Source organism: Neoarius graeffei, chromosome 7 (genome assembly GCF_027579695.1).
Source record: "Neoarius graeffei isolate fNeoGra1 chromosome 7, fNeoGra1.pri, whole genome shotgun sequence".
Lineage (NCBI taxonomy): Eukaryota > Metazoa > Chordata > Actinopteri > Siluriformes > Ariidae > Neoarius > Neoarius graeffei.
The window spans coordinates 69,210,189-69,224,749 of record NC_083575.1 but is presented as its reverse complement, the minus strand read 5'-3'; the positions used below and the strand labels follow the sequence as shown (position 1 = coordinate 69,224,749).

At 43.3% G+C, this 14,561-nt stretch overlaps 1 protein-coding gene across 2 annotated transcripts in view; it reads left to right on the top strand.

Moving 5' to 3' along the window:
* Positions 1-14,561, top strand: part of hkdc1 (hexokinase domain containing 1) — a 40,615-nt gene that overhangs the window by 11,865 nt on the left and 14,189 nt on the right. For both annotated transcript variants that reach the window (XM_060926321.1, XM_060926322.1), the window contains exons 2-10: positions 5,709-5,871; positions 6,436-6,584; positions 9,260-9,379; positions 12,092-12,187; positions 12,281-12,380; positions 12,500-12,683; positions 12,971-13,126; positions 13,899-14,132; positions 14,254-14,558. In XM_060926321.1, coding sequence (XP_060782304.1) covers positions 5,730-5,871; positions 6,436-6,584; positions 9,260-9,379; positions 12,092-12,187; positions 12,281-12,380; positions 12,500-12,683; positions 12,971-13,126; positions 13,899-14,132; positions 14,254-14,558 — 1,486 coding nt within the window. In that variant the 5' untranslated portion in view covers positions 5,709-5,729. The remainder of the gene's footprint in view (positions 1-5,708; positions 5,872-6,435; positions 6,585-9,259; positions 9,380-12,091; positions 12,188-12,280; positions 12,381-12,499; positions 12,684-12,970; positions 13,127-13,898; positions 14,133-14,253; positions 14,559-14,561) is intronic.

The window sequence follows — 14,561 nt, the reverse complement described above, 5'->3', positions numbered from 1 at the left end:
TGCACAGTACCTGAAAATCTGTAGTTAAAAATCATTCAACAGTTTTTCACTTTATATACCTCACGCTTGTGGACTCCAAAAAAGCGGGTCAGTTTTAGAAATGGGGCGGCACCTCACAGCAAGAAGGTTCGGGTTCGAGCCCTGTGGCCGGCGAGGGCCTTTCTGTGCGGAGTTTGCATGTTCTCCCCGTGTCCGCGTGGGTTTCCTCTGGGTGCTCCGGTTTCCCCCACAGTCCAAAGACATGCAGGTTAGGTTAACTGGTGACTCTAAATTGAGCGTAGGTGTGAATGTGAGTGTGAATGGTTGTCTGTGTCTATGTGTCAGCCCTGTGATGACCTGGCGACTTGTCCAGGGTGTACCCCGCCTTTCGCCCGTAGTCAGCTGGGATAGGCTCCAGCTTGCCTGCGACCCTGTAGAACAGGATAAAGCGGCTAGAGATAATGAGATGAGTTTTAGAAATGCACTCTATGCTGTCTTCTCACCACAAGTAACACACCCAGGATATGACCTGTAGCTCTGAAATTCTGCACAGTTAATTTCCATTTCAAAAAGTCATTTTTGGCAGCAGAGAAACACAAAAATCCAAGGTTTGATTTTTTTTTTTTTGGGGGGGGGGGACTATTGTGGACCTGAAAAGTTTACCCTGATTGTGAAACAGCTCTCGGAGTCTCCCATTACATGACGGGCATTCAGCAGACGCTCTTATACAGAGTAACGTACAACATACCCAGAGCGGCCTGGGGAGCAGTTGGGGGTTAGGTGTCTTGCTTAAGGGCACTTCAGCCATTCCTGCTGGTCCAGGGAATCAAACCGGTGACCTTTTGGTCCCAAAGCTGCTTCTCTAACCTTTATGCCATAGCTTCCATATCTTTCTGTGAGAACAATCTCATGTAAAGTTTACTTTACTCAAGGTTACTGCCTGGTCATGTGATGTCCCTTCTGAATATTTTTGCTAGTATTTTAAATTTCTATACGATAAAATCACACGACATGCTGCTTCCAGCATCTTTATTTTTGATCCAAAAACCGAAACTAGGTTTTTTTTTCTTTGCAGATATAAGCATGTTTGTGTCAAAAAGAGGAAAGGAATTTTGACAACTTGTCAATCAAAAAGAAATGATGATCTTGCATCAACCCACTACAAACTTTTAGCACGATGCTGGTGAAAGTGTTTTTGGCACAGCCTTTGACTGAAGCTTACAGAGGCACCTGTCTGTATGTGTATGTTTAATCGAGTTGGAGTGTGTTTAAGAACGTAAGATGGTCATTGGCGTGCCAGCCTCAGGTCGCGATTCCACAGAAAAAGGCTGAGCTCAGACCTGTGCAGGTCTCTAGTTTTATTTTTTTTAATCTAGACTCTAATATGAAAAAATAAAGTTACAGATCATGTTTTTGTTATATACCAAGTGCTTGTTATGTACTTACAAATCATTTATAAAATGCTGGATTTGAAACGAGACTGATGGTGCAGGGCCTAATGATTCTATGAATACCATGTCAGGAAAACTAGAGGTAAGGGTAGTGTGAATAAAGAAAATGATCCAATAAAGAAGTAAACTTTGTCACATGCACACTCAAGCACAGTGAAATTCATCCTCTGCATTTAACCCGTCTGAAGTAGTGAACACATACAGTATGCGCACGCACATGCACACCCAGAGCAGTGTGTAGCTATGCTACAGTGCCCGGGGAGCACTGAGGGTTTGGTGCCTTGCTCAAGGGCACTTCAGCACAATGCTGTGCCATGTTAACCTAACCGCATGTCTTTGGACTGTGAGAAAAACCAGACCACCCGAGGAAACCCATGCAGACACGGGGAGAACATGCAAACTCCACACAGAAAGGCCCCCTTTGACTGCTGGGCTCGAACCCAGAACCTTCTTACTGTGAGGTGGCAGTGCTAACCACTACACCACCACATTGCCCACATTATCATAAAAGGGAAGAACAAAAATAAATTTTTGCTGTGACTTCTGCCTCTTTTTTTTTTTTTTTTACAGAATACATATTTGTTGGGGGCGGCACGGTGGTGTAGTGGTTAGCGCTGTCGCCTCACAGCAAGAAGGTCCGGGTTCGAGCCCCGTGGCCGGCGAGGGCCTTTCTGTGTGGAGTTTGCATGTTCTCCCCGTGTCCGCGTGGGTTTCCTCCGGGTGCTCCGGTTTCCCCCACAGTCCAAAGACATGCAGGTTAGGTTAACTGGTGACTCTAAATTGACCGTAGGTGTGAATGTGAGTGTGAATGGTTGTCTGTGTCTGTCAGCCCTGTGATGACCTGGCGACTTGTCCAGGGTGTACCCCGCCTTTCACCCGTAGTCAGCTGGGATAGGCTCCAGCTTGCCTGCAACCCTGTAGAAGGATAAAGCGGCTAGAGATAATGAGATGAGATGAGATATTTGTTGGGAAAATCATTTTCCAATTACACAGGAAAGATTCCCTGTGATTGCTTAACACTGAGGTGATTCAGTGCATCGCCCTCTCACGCTTTGGTTTGCTGAACCTGCCATTTAATCCAGTAGTTACTGCAACCATAGAAACTGCATTTAAACCATGGCTGACAACTGAATATATTCATCCACACTCATCTCATCTCATTATCTCTAGCCGCTTTATCCTGTTCTACAGGGTCGCAGGCAAGCTGGAGCCTATCCCAGCTGACTACGGGCGAAAGGCGGGGTACACCCTGGACAAGTCGCCAGGTCATCACAGGGCCGACACATAGACACAGACAACCATTCACACTCACATTCACACCTACGGTCAATTTAGAGTCACCAGTTAACCTAACCTGCATGTCTTTGGACTGTGGGGGAAACCGGAGCACCCGGAGGAAACCCACGCGGACAACATGCAAACTCCGCACAGAAAGGCCCTCGCCGGCCACGGGGCTCGAACCCGGACCTTCTTGCTGTGAGGTGACAGCGCTAACCACTACACCACCCCAGGACTGCTGCCAGTGAACCTGCCTCCCAACTTGTGAATAGAAAAGCTTTGAACACTGTAGGGTGGTTAAAGTGTAACTGGGACATTAATCAATGGCTTTTGATTATCTGGGGACATCTACGAACAATGAAGACGATCCGGAATACAGTACCATCGTCTTTCTGATCACTTCAGTCCAAATCAGTCGAGATAAACACTCTGTTCTGACTTGAAAGTTGTTTGTTCTGACTTTTTCCTTTGCACCTTGAGGATGTTTTTACAGGCTCAAATAGGGTGGTGTAGGTCAGATCTCTTTAAACTATTGTTGTGCTCGGTCTGTTTGCATGAAACGGCAACTGCACAGATCCCAGAGGAAAATGTCCTGACTGGAACAGAGCCAAACACACTGCTAGGAGAGCTGTAAGAGTGGCGACCTAGGAACGAGGAGACTCGGCCATTAATGATTTAGCCTGAGGAGGGAGGGGTCGACAGGAGTGGAAGAGCTCCTAATACTCTCTCTCTCTCTCTCTCTCTCTAAGGAATAGCAGGTTGAACAAGAGAAAAGATAAGACACTTGGGAGGAAAACAGAGCAGCAGCTCCAACACGAGAAAACAAAACGCACGCACAAGGAACAAGACCTGGGAAGAAAACACGTTTTGGGGAGGATTTGTGAGAATCTAATTTGTGAGGTTTTCTTGTGTTTTTACTTCAATATCTAAAAGCGTCTGTGTGATCTGAAGATACCACAAGAAGTCACGATGTTCGCCGTGCACTTGTTGTCTTTTTACTTCACCAAGCTCCAGGAGGATCAGATCAAAAAGGTTTTTTTTTTTTGTTTGGTTGGTTTTTTTTAAATTACTCACTTGCAAGCTTTGAGTTCTCTTAACTTTATTCGAAATGCTATTGCTGTAAACTTTGCAAATACGTGATCTTTTGCATTTGTGGTTCCCTGATTACACTTAAATTGACAAGAATTTTTTACTTGGTTTCCAAACTGTTTTTGTGTTCTCTTGCATAAATCAAACAGCAGGTTGCATTAGTATGATCATACCAGTTTTGTGGGCCACTCACATCGTTCTGAGCCACTCGTCTGATGCTGGTAGTGAGTATGGTTCCATAGTGCTCCGGCGAATCATTAACCCTCATATGTCCCGTATCTCAGTGGTGTGGAAAGACTGCCAAGACCATATAGACTAAGGACCTTGACCTCTTGGTCAGCTTTCAGATTGAATCAGTTTCAATTTAAGTTTCACGTCTTGTTCTTAGGAACTAATAAGACAGTTATTATGCTGTATTATGTGCAATCTGTGATGATAACTATTTATTTTCTTTGTTTGATTCGTATGTGACATTCCGACTGCTCTGCTATCCTCATGACAGAGGCACACCCATGTTATCTACTGAAATGCCATATAATAATAATGTCCAAATCACTAGTATTATTACTTTTTTGTTTCTCTCTTATTACTCAACCTTCACTTTTTGTAGATAACCAGGAAATGGCATGCAGCAGTGCCAACATCACACAGGAATAACACTGTTAATAAGTAATGGAAATGTAGTTATTTTTGGCATTACGGTACTCTTGACATCATTTTAAAGCTACATGGTCTTTCAATTTCATAAAATCGGTGAAATGTAGTTTCCTTTGAAATTTGGTCTTTGTGAGATATGTTTACTTCTGTAACATCTCACAAAAAACAGGCCATTCTGTGGCTGGGAAGTTATTTAATTTGAGGGGATTGCCTAGCAAATGTGCATGAAATCATTCGCTTCACGCAGTCAAGCAGACAGAGGAAGTCCGTGTGCGCATGCGCAGGTTTACCTTCTTCTTCTTTTGGGTTTTACGGTAGCTGACATCCACAGTGTTGCATTACTGCCATCTACAGGTTTACCTTGACCGTGCATTGACAGTTACATCATTTAGTCGCTAAACGAACAGCTGATCACACCGAAGTGCTCGTTGACCGCCGATATTTATTAGTCTGGTCCTGCGTTTCCTTTCCTTCGCAACATAACATCTTTTCTTCTTGCTTTCCATTACTGTAGTCGGTCTTCCACGTTTCATTCGCACACTCAAGTCCTCCATTTTTCTCTCCTGTTTCAAATTTGTATCCCACAATGCCGTGTGCGAACACGAAAAGCCCACCATGTGATGCATGATGTAGTACCTTGAATTGGGTCACAGTGAAGCAGGAAAAAATAGTGGAGAATTTAGGGCCATGTGGCCCTAAATTCATTAATTGTTCTATTTTAAAAATAAATAAAATTAGAAGTCTGTGATTCAAATTCAAGCTTTCAGTCCACTAAACAAAAATAATTGGGTATCAGGGAAAATTCTTTTTATGACCTACACTTGAAAAATCTGAAAAGGTAGTCTACCTTTAAATGTTTGGACTAGAGAATGTGATCAATTCTAAATGAAAGCAAGGCCGAAAACAAACACATTTCAGTGCCAAACCTTTGCTTCATTCAGTTGGCTTCCTTCATGCATTGTGCAAATTATTAGACTATGTCTTCTCAAAGAAATAATTACTTCTTGTCAATCTCTGTGCATGCAGAAAGAAAAGATTACCCAAATATTATTTTTGCAATTCTTGCTGCTGATCAAGAACATACAGTATTTAGTAAGACCAATGCCCAAATCCAAGCCAAAATGCAAATAAGTCTGAGACCTTTCTGTATGCAAGTCAATACAGAAAAGGTGTTGTGACTGGATTCAAGTTCAATACCAAAGTCCTACAGCCCTGTTGAACAAATTATTTCTTTCTTTATAACGTTTTACACAGGTGGACCGCTTCCTATATGCCATGCGTCTGTCTGATGAACAGCTCTTGGACATTGAGTCTCGATTCCATGTGGAGATGAAGAAAGGCCTGTCTAAAGAGAGCAACGCTGCAGCGACAGTCAAAATGCTACCCACACATGTCCGCTCCACTCCTGATGGCTCAGGTACGCATCACACATGAGTTAAATGTCATATTGAAGTACTTAAGCCCAAACTATATAGTATATGATTATATATAATGGTGGGTGGCACGGTGGTGTAGTGGTTAGCGCTGTTGCCTCACAGCAAGAAGGTCCTGGGTTCGAGCCCCGTGGCTGGCGAGGGCCTTTCTGTGCGGAGTTTGCATGTTCTCCCTGTGTCCATGTGGGTTTCCTCCGGGTGCTCCGGTTTCCCCCACAGTCCAAAGACATGCAGGTTAGGTTAACTGGTGACTCTAAATTGACCGTAGGTGTGAATGTGAGTGTGAATGGTTGTCTGTGTCTATGTGTCAGCCCTGTGATGACCTGGCGACTTGTCCAGGGTGTACCCCGCCTTTCGCCCGTAGTCAGCTGGGATAGGCTCCAGCTTGCCTGCGACCCTGTAGAAGGATAAAGCGGCTAGAGATAATGAGATGAGATATAATGGTAAAACATATCTAATACTCTACAGGATACGGAGATGTTAAAGTGTTTTATATGTATTTTGATTTTAAAATAAGCAACTGCATTATGTGATTTTGGTACATTTAGAGAAGGGTGAGTTCCTGGCACTAGATCTCGGAGGTTCCAAATTCAAAGTCCTGCAGGTGAAGGTATCAGAGGACGGGAAGAGAAAAGTGCAGATGGAGAGCGAGACATTTCCAGTTCCTGGGGAGGTTCTCAATGGGAGAGGAACAGATGTGCGTACTGTGATTCATTCCAAACTTATCATTTAGTGATTGAAAAGAAAAGAAGTGGTAAATGTACAGTGTCTTGCAAAAGTATTCATCCCCTTTGGTGTTTGTCCTGTTTTGTCACATTACAAGCTGGAATTAAAATGGATTTTTAGAGGGTGAGCACCATTTGATTTAAACAACATGCCCACCACATTTTTTTTTTAAAATCGTGACGAATAATAATTAAGATGAAAAAACAGAAATCGGGAGCGTATCCAGATCATAGGTATCCCCCCCCAAGTCAATACTTCGTAGAGCTACCTTTTGCTGCAGTTACAACTACAAGTCTCTTGGAGTATGTCTCTATTAGCTTAGCACATCTAGCCACTGGGATGTTTGCTCATTCCTCAAGGCAAAACTGCTCCAACTCCTTCAAGTTAGACGGGATGCGTTGGTGTACAGCAATCTTCAAGTTATACCACAGATTCTCAGTTGGATTGAGGTCTGGGCTTTGATTAGGCCATTCCAAGATATTTAAATGTTTCCCTTTAAACCACTCCAGTGTAGCTTTAGCAGTATGTTTATGGTCATTGTCCTGCTGCAACGTGAAACTTCGTCCCAGTCTCAAACCTCTGGCTGACTCAAACAAGTTTTCCTCCAGAATTGCCCTGTATTTAGTGCCATCCATCTTTCCTTCAGTCCTGACCAGCTTTCCTGTCCCTGCAGATGAAAAATATCCCCACAATGCTTCACTGTAGAAATGGTGTTCTCAGGGTGATGGAAAGTGTTGGGTTTGTGCCACACATGGCATTTCCTATGATGGCCAAAAAGTTAAATTTTAGTCTCATCTGACCAGAGAATCTTCTTCCATGTGTTTGGGGAATCTGCCACATGCTGTTGGGCAAACTCCAAACATGTTTTCTTATTTTTTTCTTTAAGCAAGGACTTTTTTCTGGCCACTCTTCCATGAAGCCCTCCTCTGTGGAGTGTACAGCTTAAAGTGGTCCTATGGACAGATACTCCCATCTCAAGTCAAGTCAAGTTTATTTGTATAGCGCTTTTAACAATAAACATTGTCGCAAAGCAGCCTCACAGAATTTGAACGACTTAAAACATGAGCTAATTTTGTCCCTAATCTATCCCCAATGAGCAAGCCTGTGGCGACGGTGGCAAGGAAAAACTCCCTCAGACGACATGAGGAAGAAACCTCGAGAGGAACCAGACTCAAAAGGGAACCCATCCTCATTTGGGCAACAACAGACAGCATGACTATAACATTAACAGTTTTTTTTTTTTTTAAAGATATTTTTTTGGGCTTTTTGCACCTTTATTGGATAGGACAGTGTAGAGACAGGAAATGAGCGGGAGAGAGAGAGACGGGAAGGGATCGGGAAATGACCTCGGGCCGGAATCGAACCCGGGTCGCCCGCATTCATGGTATGGCGCCTTAACCACCTGAGCCACGACGCCCCCAACATTAACAGTTTTAACATGAAGTCAGTTTTGTTGATGTTATAAACTCTTCATTGATGGAAACTTGAGTGCAAAACTGTTCATGACAACTGCAGTCCTAAAGTTAGCAAGTCAACTGTAGTCCTCAGCCATAAAAGCATTACTGTAAGAGTCCAGAGGGTCCTCCAGGTGTAACCCTCAACTGTCCTCATGGGGCTGTCCTCCACAGGAGTGATGCGATAAAACTCCAACTCCACTGTGGATCTTTGCAGCTCCCTCAGCGTTATCGTTGGTGTCTTTGTTGCATCTCTGATTAATGCCCTCCTTACCTGGTCTGTGAGTTTTGGCAGGCAGCCTTCTCTTGTCAGGTTTGCAGTGGTGCCATATTTTTTCCATTTTGCTATAATGGATTTAATGGTGCTCCCTGGGATATTCAAAGTTTGGGATTTTTTTTTTTTTTATAACCCAACCCTGATCTATACTTCTCCACAACTTTGTCTCTGACCTGTTTGGAGGCTCCTTGGTTTTCATGTTGCTTGCTTAGTCGTGTTGCAGAGTCAGGGTCCTTCCAGAACAGGTTGATTTATACAGATATCATGTGACAGATCATGTGACACTTTAATTGCACACAGGTGGATCTTAATCAACTAATTATGTGACTTATGACGTGAATTGGTTGGACCAGCTCTTATTTAGGGGTTTCATACGAAAGGGGGTGAATACCTATGCACACTCCAGATTTCTGTTTTTTCATCTTAATTATTGTTTGTGTCACAATAAAAAAAAAATGTGCACCTTTAAAGTGGTAGGCATGTTGTGTAAATCAAATGGTGCTAACCCTCCAAAAAATCTATTTTAATTCCAGCTTGTAATGTGACAAAGCCGGACAAACACCAAGGGGGATGAATACTTTTGCAAGACACTGTATAGTTAAAATACAGGCTGTTCTCTTGGAACAAATAAGTTTAAGAAGCATGATTGCAATGCAAAGTCCAAAGTGAATGCACTTAAGGATCATGCATTCATAACTAGTTTGCAGTTGGCAGGAAGGTTACCCACCTGGCACAAGGAACTGATGCTGTTGAACAATCAAGAACTGAATCACCACTGAACTATAACCTGCTTTGACACGATTTCTGGTGTCATTATATTATATACTGATAAAGACATGAGACAGAGTAAAATATTTTTTCTGTTACCAACCAAAATAGCTGACCCTTGTTCTCGTCACTTTATCTGTCTTCCAGCTTTTTGATCATGTGGCAGAGTCTTTAAAAACATTCATGCAGAAGAATAACATCAATCAGAAGAAAAAGCCACTGGGCTTCACCTTCTCCTTCCCCTGTCTCCAGTCTAAACTTGATGAGGTACAAAGCACAAAGTACAGACACCTATAGGAATCTCATACAGCCCTGAGAAGCGCAAATACATTTTATTTATTTCAGTCCTTGGGAAAATTGTACCTAAATTGCTGTGCAAAAAGTTTAGGCACCATATATCCATCATGTGTAGCCACTTATCCTGTACAGGGTTGCAGGCAAGCTGGAGCCTATCCCAGCTGACTATGGGTGAGAGGCAGGGTACACCCTGGACAAGTCGCCAGATCATCACAGGGCTGACACAGACACAAAGAACCATTCACACTAACGGTCACTTTAGAGCCACCAATTAACCTAACCTGCATGTCTTTGGACTGTGGGGGAAACCGGAGCACCTGGAGGAAACCCACGCAGACAACATGCAAACTCCACACAGAAAGGCCCTCGTCGGCCACTGAGCTCGAACCCAGGACATGGCCGTAACTACCATCGAGGACACCGAGGTCATGTCCTCGGTATTTTTTTCAGAAATTTCAAATTGGTCTACGCTGAATTCGAGCAGTGATCAATGTAAAATGCAGCGTCCACATCCACGTCATCTGTATTTCCCCCCAATAAAATTCACATTCGTCTAATGTCATCTGAAATCTCTCAGCCTCTATCTCTATCGTTGCCGTGTCTAACGCAGTGTCACGCGACGTAGCCTATACTAGTGTCGGCCGGGGAAGTTGGGTATTGGATAAAACAGGCAGGGTGTAGTCTACGCTCTATCACATATGCCTACCTAACCTAACGTAGGCTAATAGTCACATCGCATTATAGAGCGCACATAACTCTCTCTCTCTCTCTCTCTCTCTCTCTCTCTCTCTCTCACACTCACTCACTCACTCACAAATACAGACACACACACATACACACAAATAATACACTCTCACACTCTCTCTAATACATAGTCTTCACACAGAACTAATAGCTCTACATTCTAATGTAATTTAAGATAATGAAATGTAAATAATGCCAATACTTCAGGTAGCTGAGCAATACACTCAGTTCAGTTCAGTTTTGACTTTTATGTCAGACAAAACTCCACAGTTCTGATGGCACAGTTTTAGAATTGTTAAAGTAAATGTGTTGTGAGCCAAACTTACATTACAGGCAACGGTGAGAACACTGTTTCAGAGAATGCATGCAAATGGATCTCAATTCAAGACAGCCAGATAGACTGATGCCTTTACATTACTGCTCAGAATGTCTCTACACATACAGACACCCACAAATAACACACAAACTCTGTCTCTCTCTCTCTCTCTCTCACTCACTCACACACACACACACACACACACACACACACACACACACACACACTATCACACTATTATTATAAGGTGTAATACTAAAGCTTACAATTCAGCAGTTCACACCCTTTCTGTCATGTGTATGCGTCAATGTAAATAATGCCAATACTTTAGGTAACTGGTACTTTAGGTATGTATACTCAGTTCAAGAGTTCACTACCTTTCTACTTTTATGTCAGATAAAACACCACAGTTATGGTGCCACAGTTTTAGAATTGTTAAAATAAATGTGTCCACCACCAAATCTATCCTTGGTTTGTTATTTATTCATTTATTTATTTATTTAAGTTCTGCCGGTGGTGGTGGTGGGGGGCGCGTGCTTCGATGCTGTCAGCCATGCTTGACCTCGGTATTTGAAAAATCCTGGCTACGGCCCTGACCCAGGACCTTCTTGCTGTGAGGCGACAGTGCTAACCACTACACCACCAAGCTGCCCCATATATTTTCATACAAACTTTATAGATTTCTCTTTTATTACTTCTACATTATCGAGTCAACAACAACAACAACATTTTAGACTTCCAAATGTTCGTTTTCCAGCACAAAATTAAATGTTACAGAAATTTTTTTTTGTATCTGAGCAGCATATGACATAAGAGACCACTTTTCAGATGAAAAGAGAAAACATAACGAAGGCTGCTGGGTTTTGCTGAAAAATTAAGAAGCAAGTCTGACAGTCAAAGTGTCCAGAAGAACTGTGGCTGGTTCTGTAAGATGCTCAGTAAAACCTACAGCTCATTCCTTATAAAACTGCACTCACTGGACCTGAGACTATTTTTTTTAAAGCAAAGGGTTGTCTCACACCAAATATTGACTTTGTTTCATTTATTATGGCTTACTGCTGTTTATAGTATTGTTTTAATGTCAAAACATCTCATCTCATTATCTGTAGCCGCTTTATCCTGTTCTACAGGGTCGCAGGCAAGCTGGAGCCTATCCCAGCTGACTACGGGTGAAAGGCGGGGTACACCCTGGACAAGTCGCCAGGTCATCACAGGGCTGACACATAGACACAGACAACCATTCACACTCACATTCACACCTACGGTCAATTTAGAGTCACCAGTTAACCTAACCTGCATGTCTTTGGACTGTGGGGGAAACCGGAGCACCCGGAGGAAACCCACGTGGACACGGGGAGAACATGCAAACTCCGCACAGAAAGGCCCTCGCTGGCCACGGGGCTCGAACCCGGACCTTCTTGCTGTGAGGCGACAGCGCTAACCACTACACCACCGTGCCGCCCCGTCAAAACATTTCATTTCATTATTTTTAAGCCATTTTTGGTCTACAGCATTTCTTTACACGTGCTTAAAACTTTTACACAGAACTGTAGAGCTATATCATGATAATTTCTCTCAAGTCACCTTAATCCTAATACAGTCTTTAAAATGATGTACTGTAGGGTGTCTTGCTCTCATGGTCAAAGAACTACAAGGCCAGAGGTGTTCGAGGTATCAATGTGGTACAGTTACTAAGGCAAGCCATCAACAGAGTTGGGGTATGACAAACTTTTTTAAAAAAGTATTTAGATTGATATTTGTGTGTGTAAAGATAAAAAGGTTTTAAAAATCAGGGTTGTGTATGAAAACAGGGGATTGATGTGGATGTTCTGGCTCTGGTCAATGACACAGTGGGGACCATGATGACTTGTGGATATGACGACCAGCATTGTGAGGTCGGAGTCATCATAGGTGAGACCATAGTGACCAAGTCTGAACATTACCTGAAGTATAGTCTGATCAACAATCATGTAATATCATTATCTAGCGATAAATGTACAATCAAGATGGCAGTTTTCTGTCTTCCTTAGGTACAGGTACTAATGCATGCTACATGGAGGAGATGAGACACATTGACCTGGTGGAAGGAGATGAGGGCAGGATGTGCATCAATACAGAGTGGGGAGCGTTTGGAGATGATGGGGCACTTGATGATTTCATTACAAGTTTTGACCGGGAAATTGATGCAGCCTCCATCAACCCTGGAAAACAATTGTGAGGTTTCATTAACTAAATAAAGAACTGTTTGATTAATTATTTGACGGATTGTCACAATTTTGTAGCAGCAGTCAGTATACATTCACTTAGAATGCCACAAAATACAATTTGCTCCGTAGTTTCTTCGAAATTTTCCTTTGGAAAAAGTAGAACCGAATTCATAATGAATTCTGGATTCAAACAATTTGTGGTGTTCACACAGATTTGGGAATATTGACCCGCCTTCAGAAGCCTATCAATCAAGATTCTAATTGTTAATAAGTCACACGCTCTTGTCTCCTAAGGTTTGAGAAGATGGTGAGTGGGATGTACATGGGAGAACTGGTGAGGCTCATCCTGTTGAAGATGGCTAAACAAAGCCTGCTGTTTAAAGGAAGAGTCTCTGATGCTCTTCGTATCAAAGGGAGATTTCAAACTAAACACATCTGCATGATAGAAGAGTAAGTTGTTTGCCAAGAATTTCTTTTTAACTTGTTGCTCTACTTGGCACTATGTTTCATGGAGAGGAAGAGCCATGGCCTAAAGGTTAGAGAAGCAGCTTTGGGACCAAAAAGTTGCTGGTTTGATTCCCTGAACCAGCAGGAATGGCTGAAGTGCCCTTGGGCAAGGCACCTAACCCCCGACTGCTCCCCAGGCTGCTCTGCGTTTGTTATATGTCGCTCTGGATAAGAGCGTCTGCTAAATACCTGTAATGTAATGTTTCAGCTATAAGAATTCAGCTAACCTTACATCTCTGCTAATCTACATTATATGTGATTAATTCATTAAACCTATTATCAATAAGGGGTGGCACGGTGGTGTAGTGGTTAGCATTGTCGCCTCACAGCAAGAAGGTTCTGGGTTCGAGCCCAGTGGCCGACGGGGGCCTTTCTGTATGGAGTTTGCATGTTCTCCCCATGTCTGCATGGGTTTCCTCTGGGTGCTCTGGTTTCCCACAAAGACAAGCAGGTTAGGCTAATTGGTGGCTCTAGATTGACTGTAGGTGTGAATGTGAATGGTTGTTTGTCTCGATGTGTCAGCCCTGCGATGATCTGGCGAGTTGTCCAGGGTGTACCCCGCCTCTCGCCCATAGTCAGCTGGGATAGGCTCCAGCTTGCCAGCGACCCTGCACAGGATAAGCGGTGACAGATAATGGATGGATGGATGTTATCAATAAGGGTTTTTAGGAAAATGTATGGAGCTTTTAGTTGTTTCCTTGGTTTCTGCTTCCAGGTACAAAGATGGGCTGAAGAACACTAAGAATATCCTTACAGAGCTGGGTCTCAATCCCACAGAGGACGACTGTGTTGCTGTCCAGCATGTTTGCACCATTGTGTCCTTCAGGTCAGCGAACCTGTGTGCTGCTGCACTAGCTGCCATCCTCACACGCATCCGAGAGAATAAGAAGCTAAAGATGCTAAGGACCACCGTTGGCGTGGATGGAACAGTCTACCGAACTCATCCCCAGTATGATAGCTTGCTTGCTCCTTGTAGTTGTTGTCATTTAAAACAAATAAACCTGACTCAAACCCAAGTACCACTATTACTCACAATATCTTAGTCACTCGATTGTAAATGAATTTTGCAGGTTTGCAAAGAGGCTTCATAAAGTGGTGCGCCGCCTGGTGCCTGAGTGCCATGTCCGTTTTGTGTTGTCGGAGAGTGGCAGTGGGAAAGGGGCAGCCATGGTGACAGCAGTTGCCCAACGCCTAGCATCACAGCGCAAAGAGATTGACAACACGCTATCAGAATTCACCCTCAGCCCTGCACAGCTCCAACAGGTTAAAGATAAGATGCGAGTGGAGTTGGAGCGTGGCCTCAAAAAGGACTCGCATGGATCCGCCTCAGTCAAAATGTTGCCTTCATATGTTTACAGGACTCCAGATGGCACAGGTA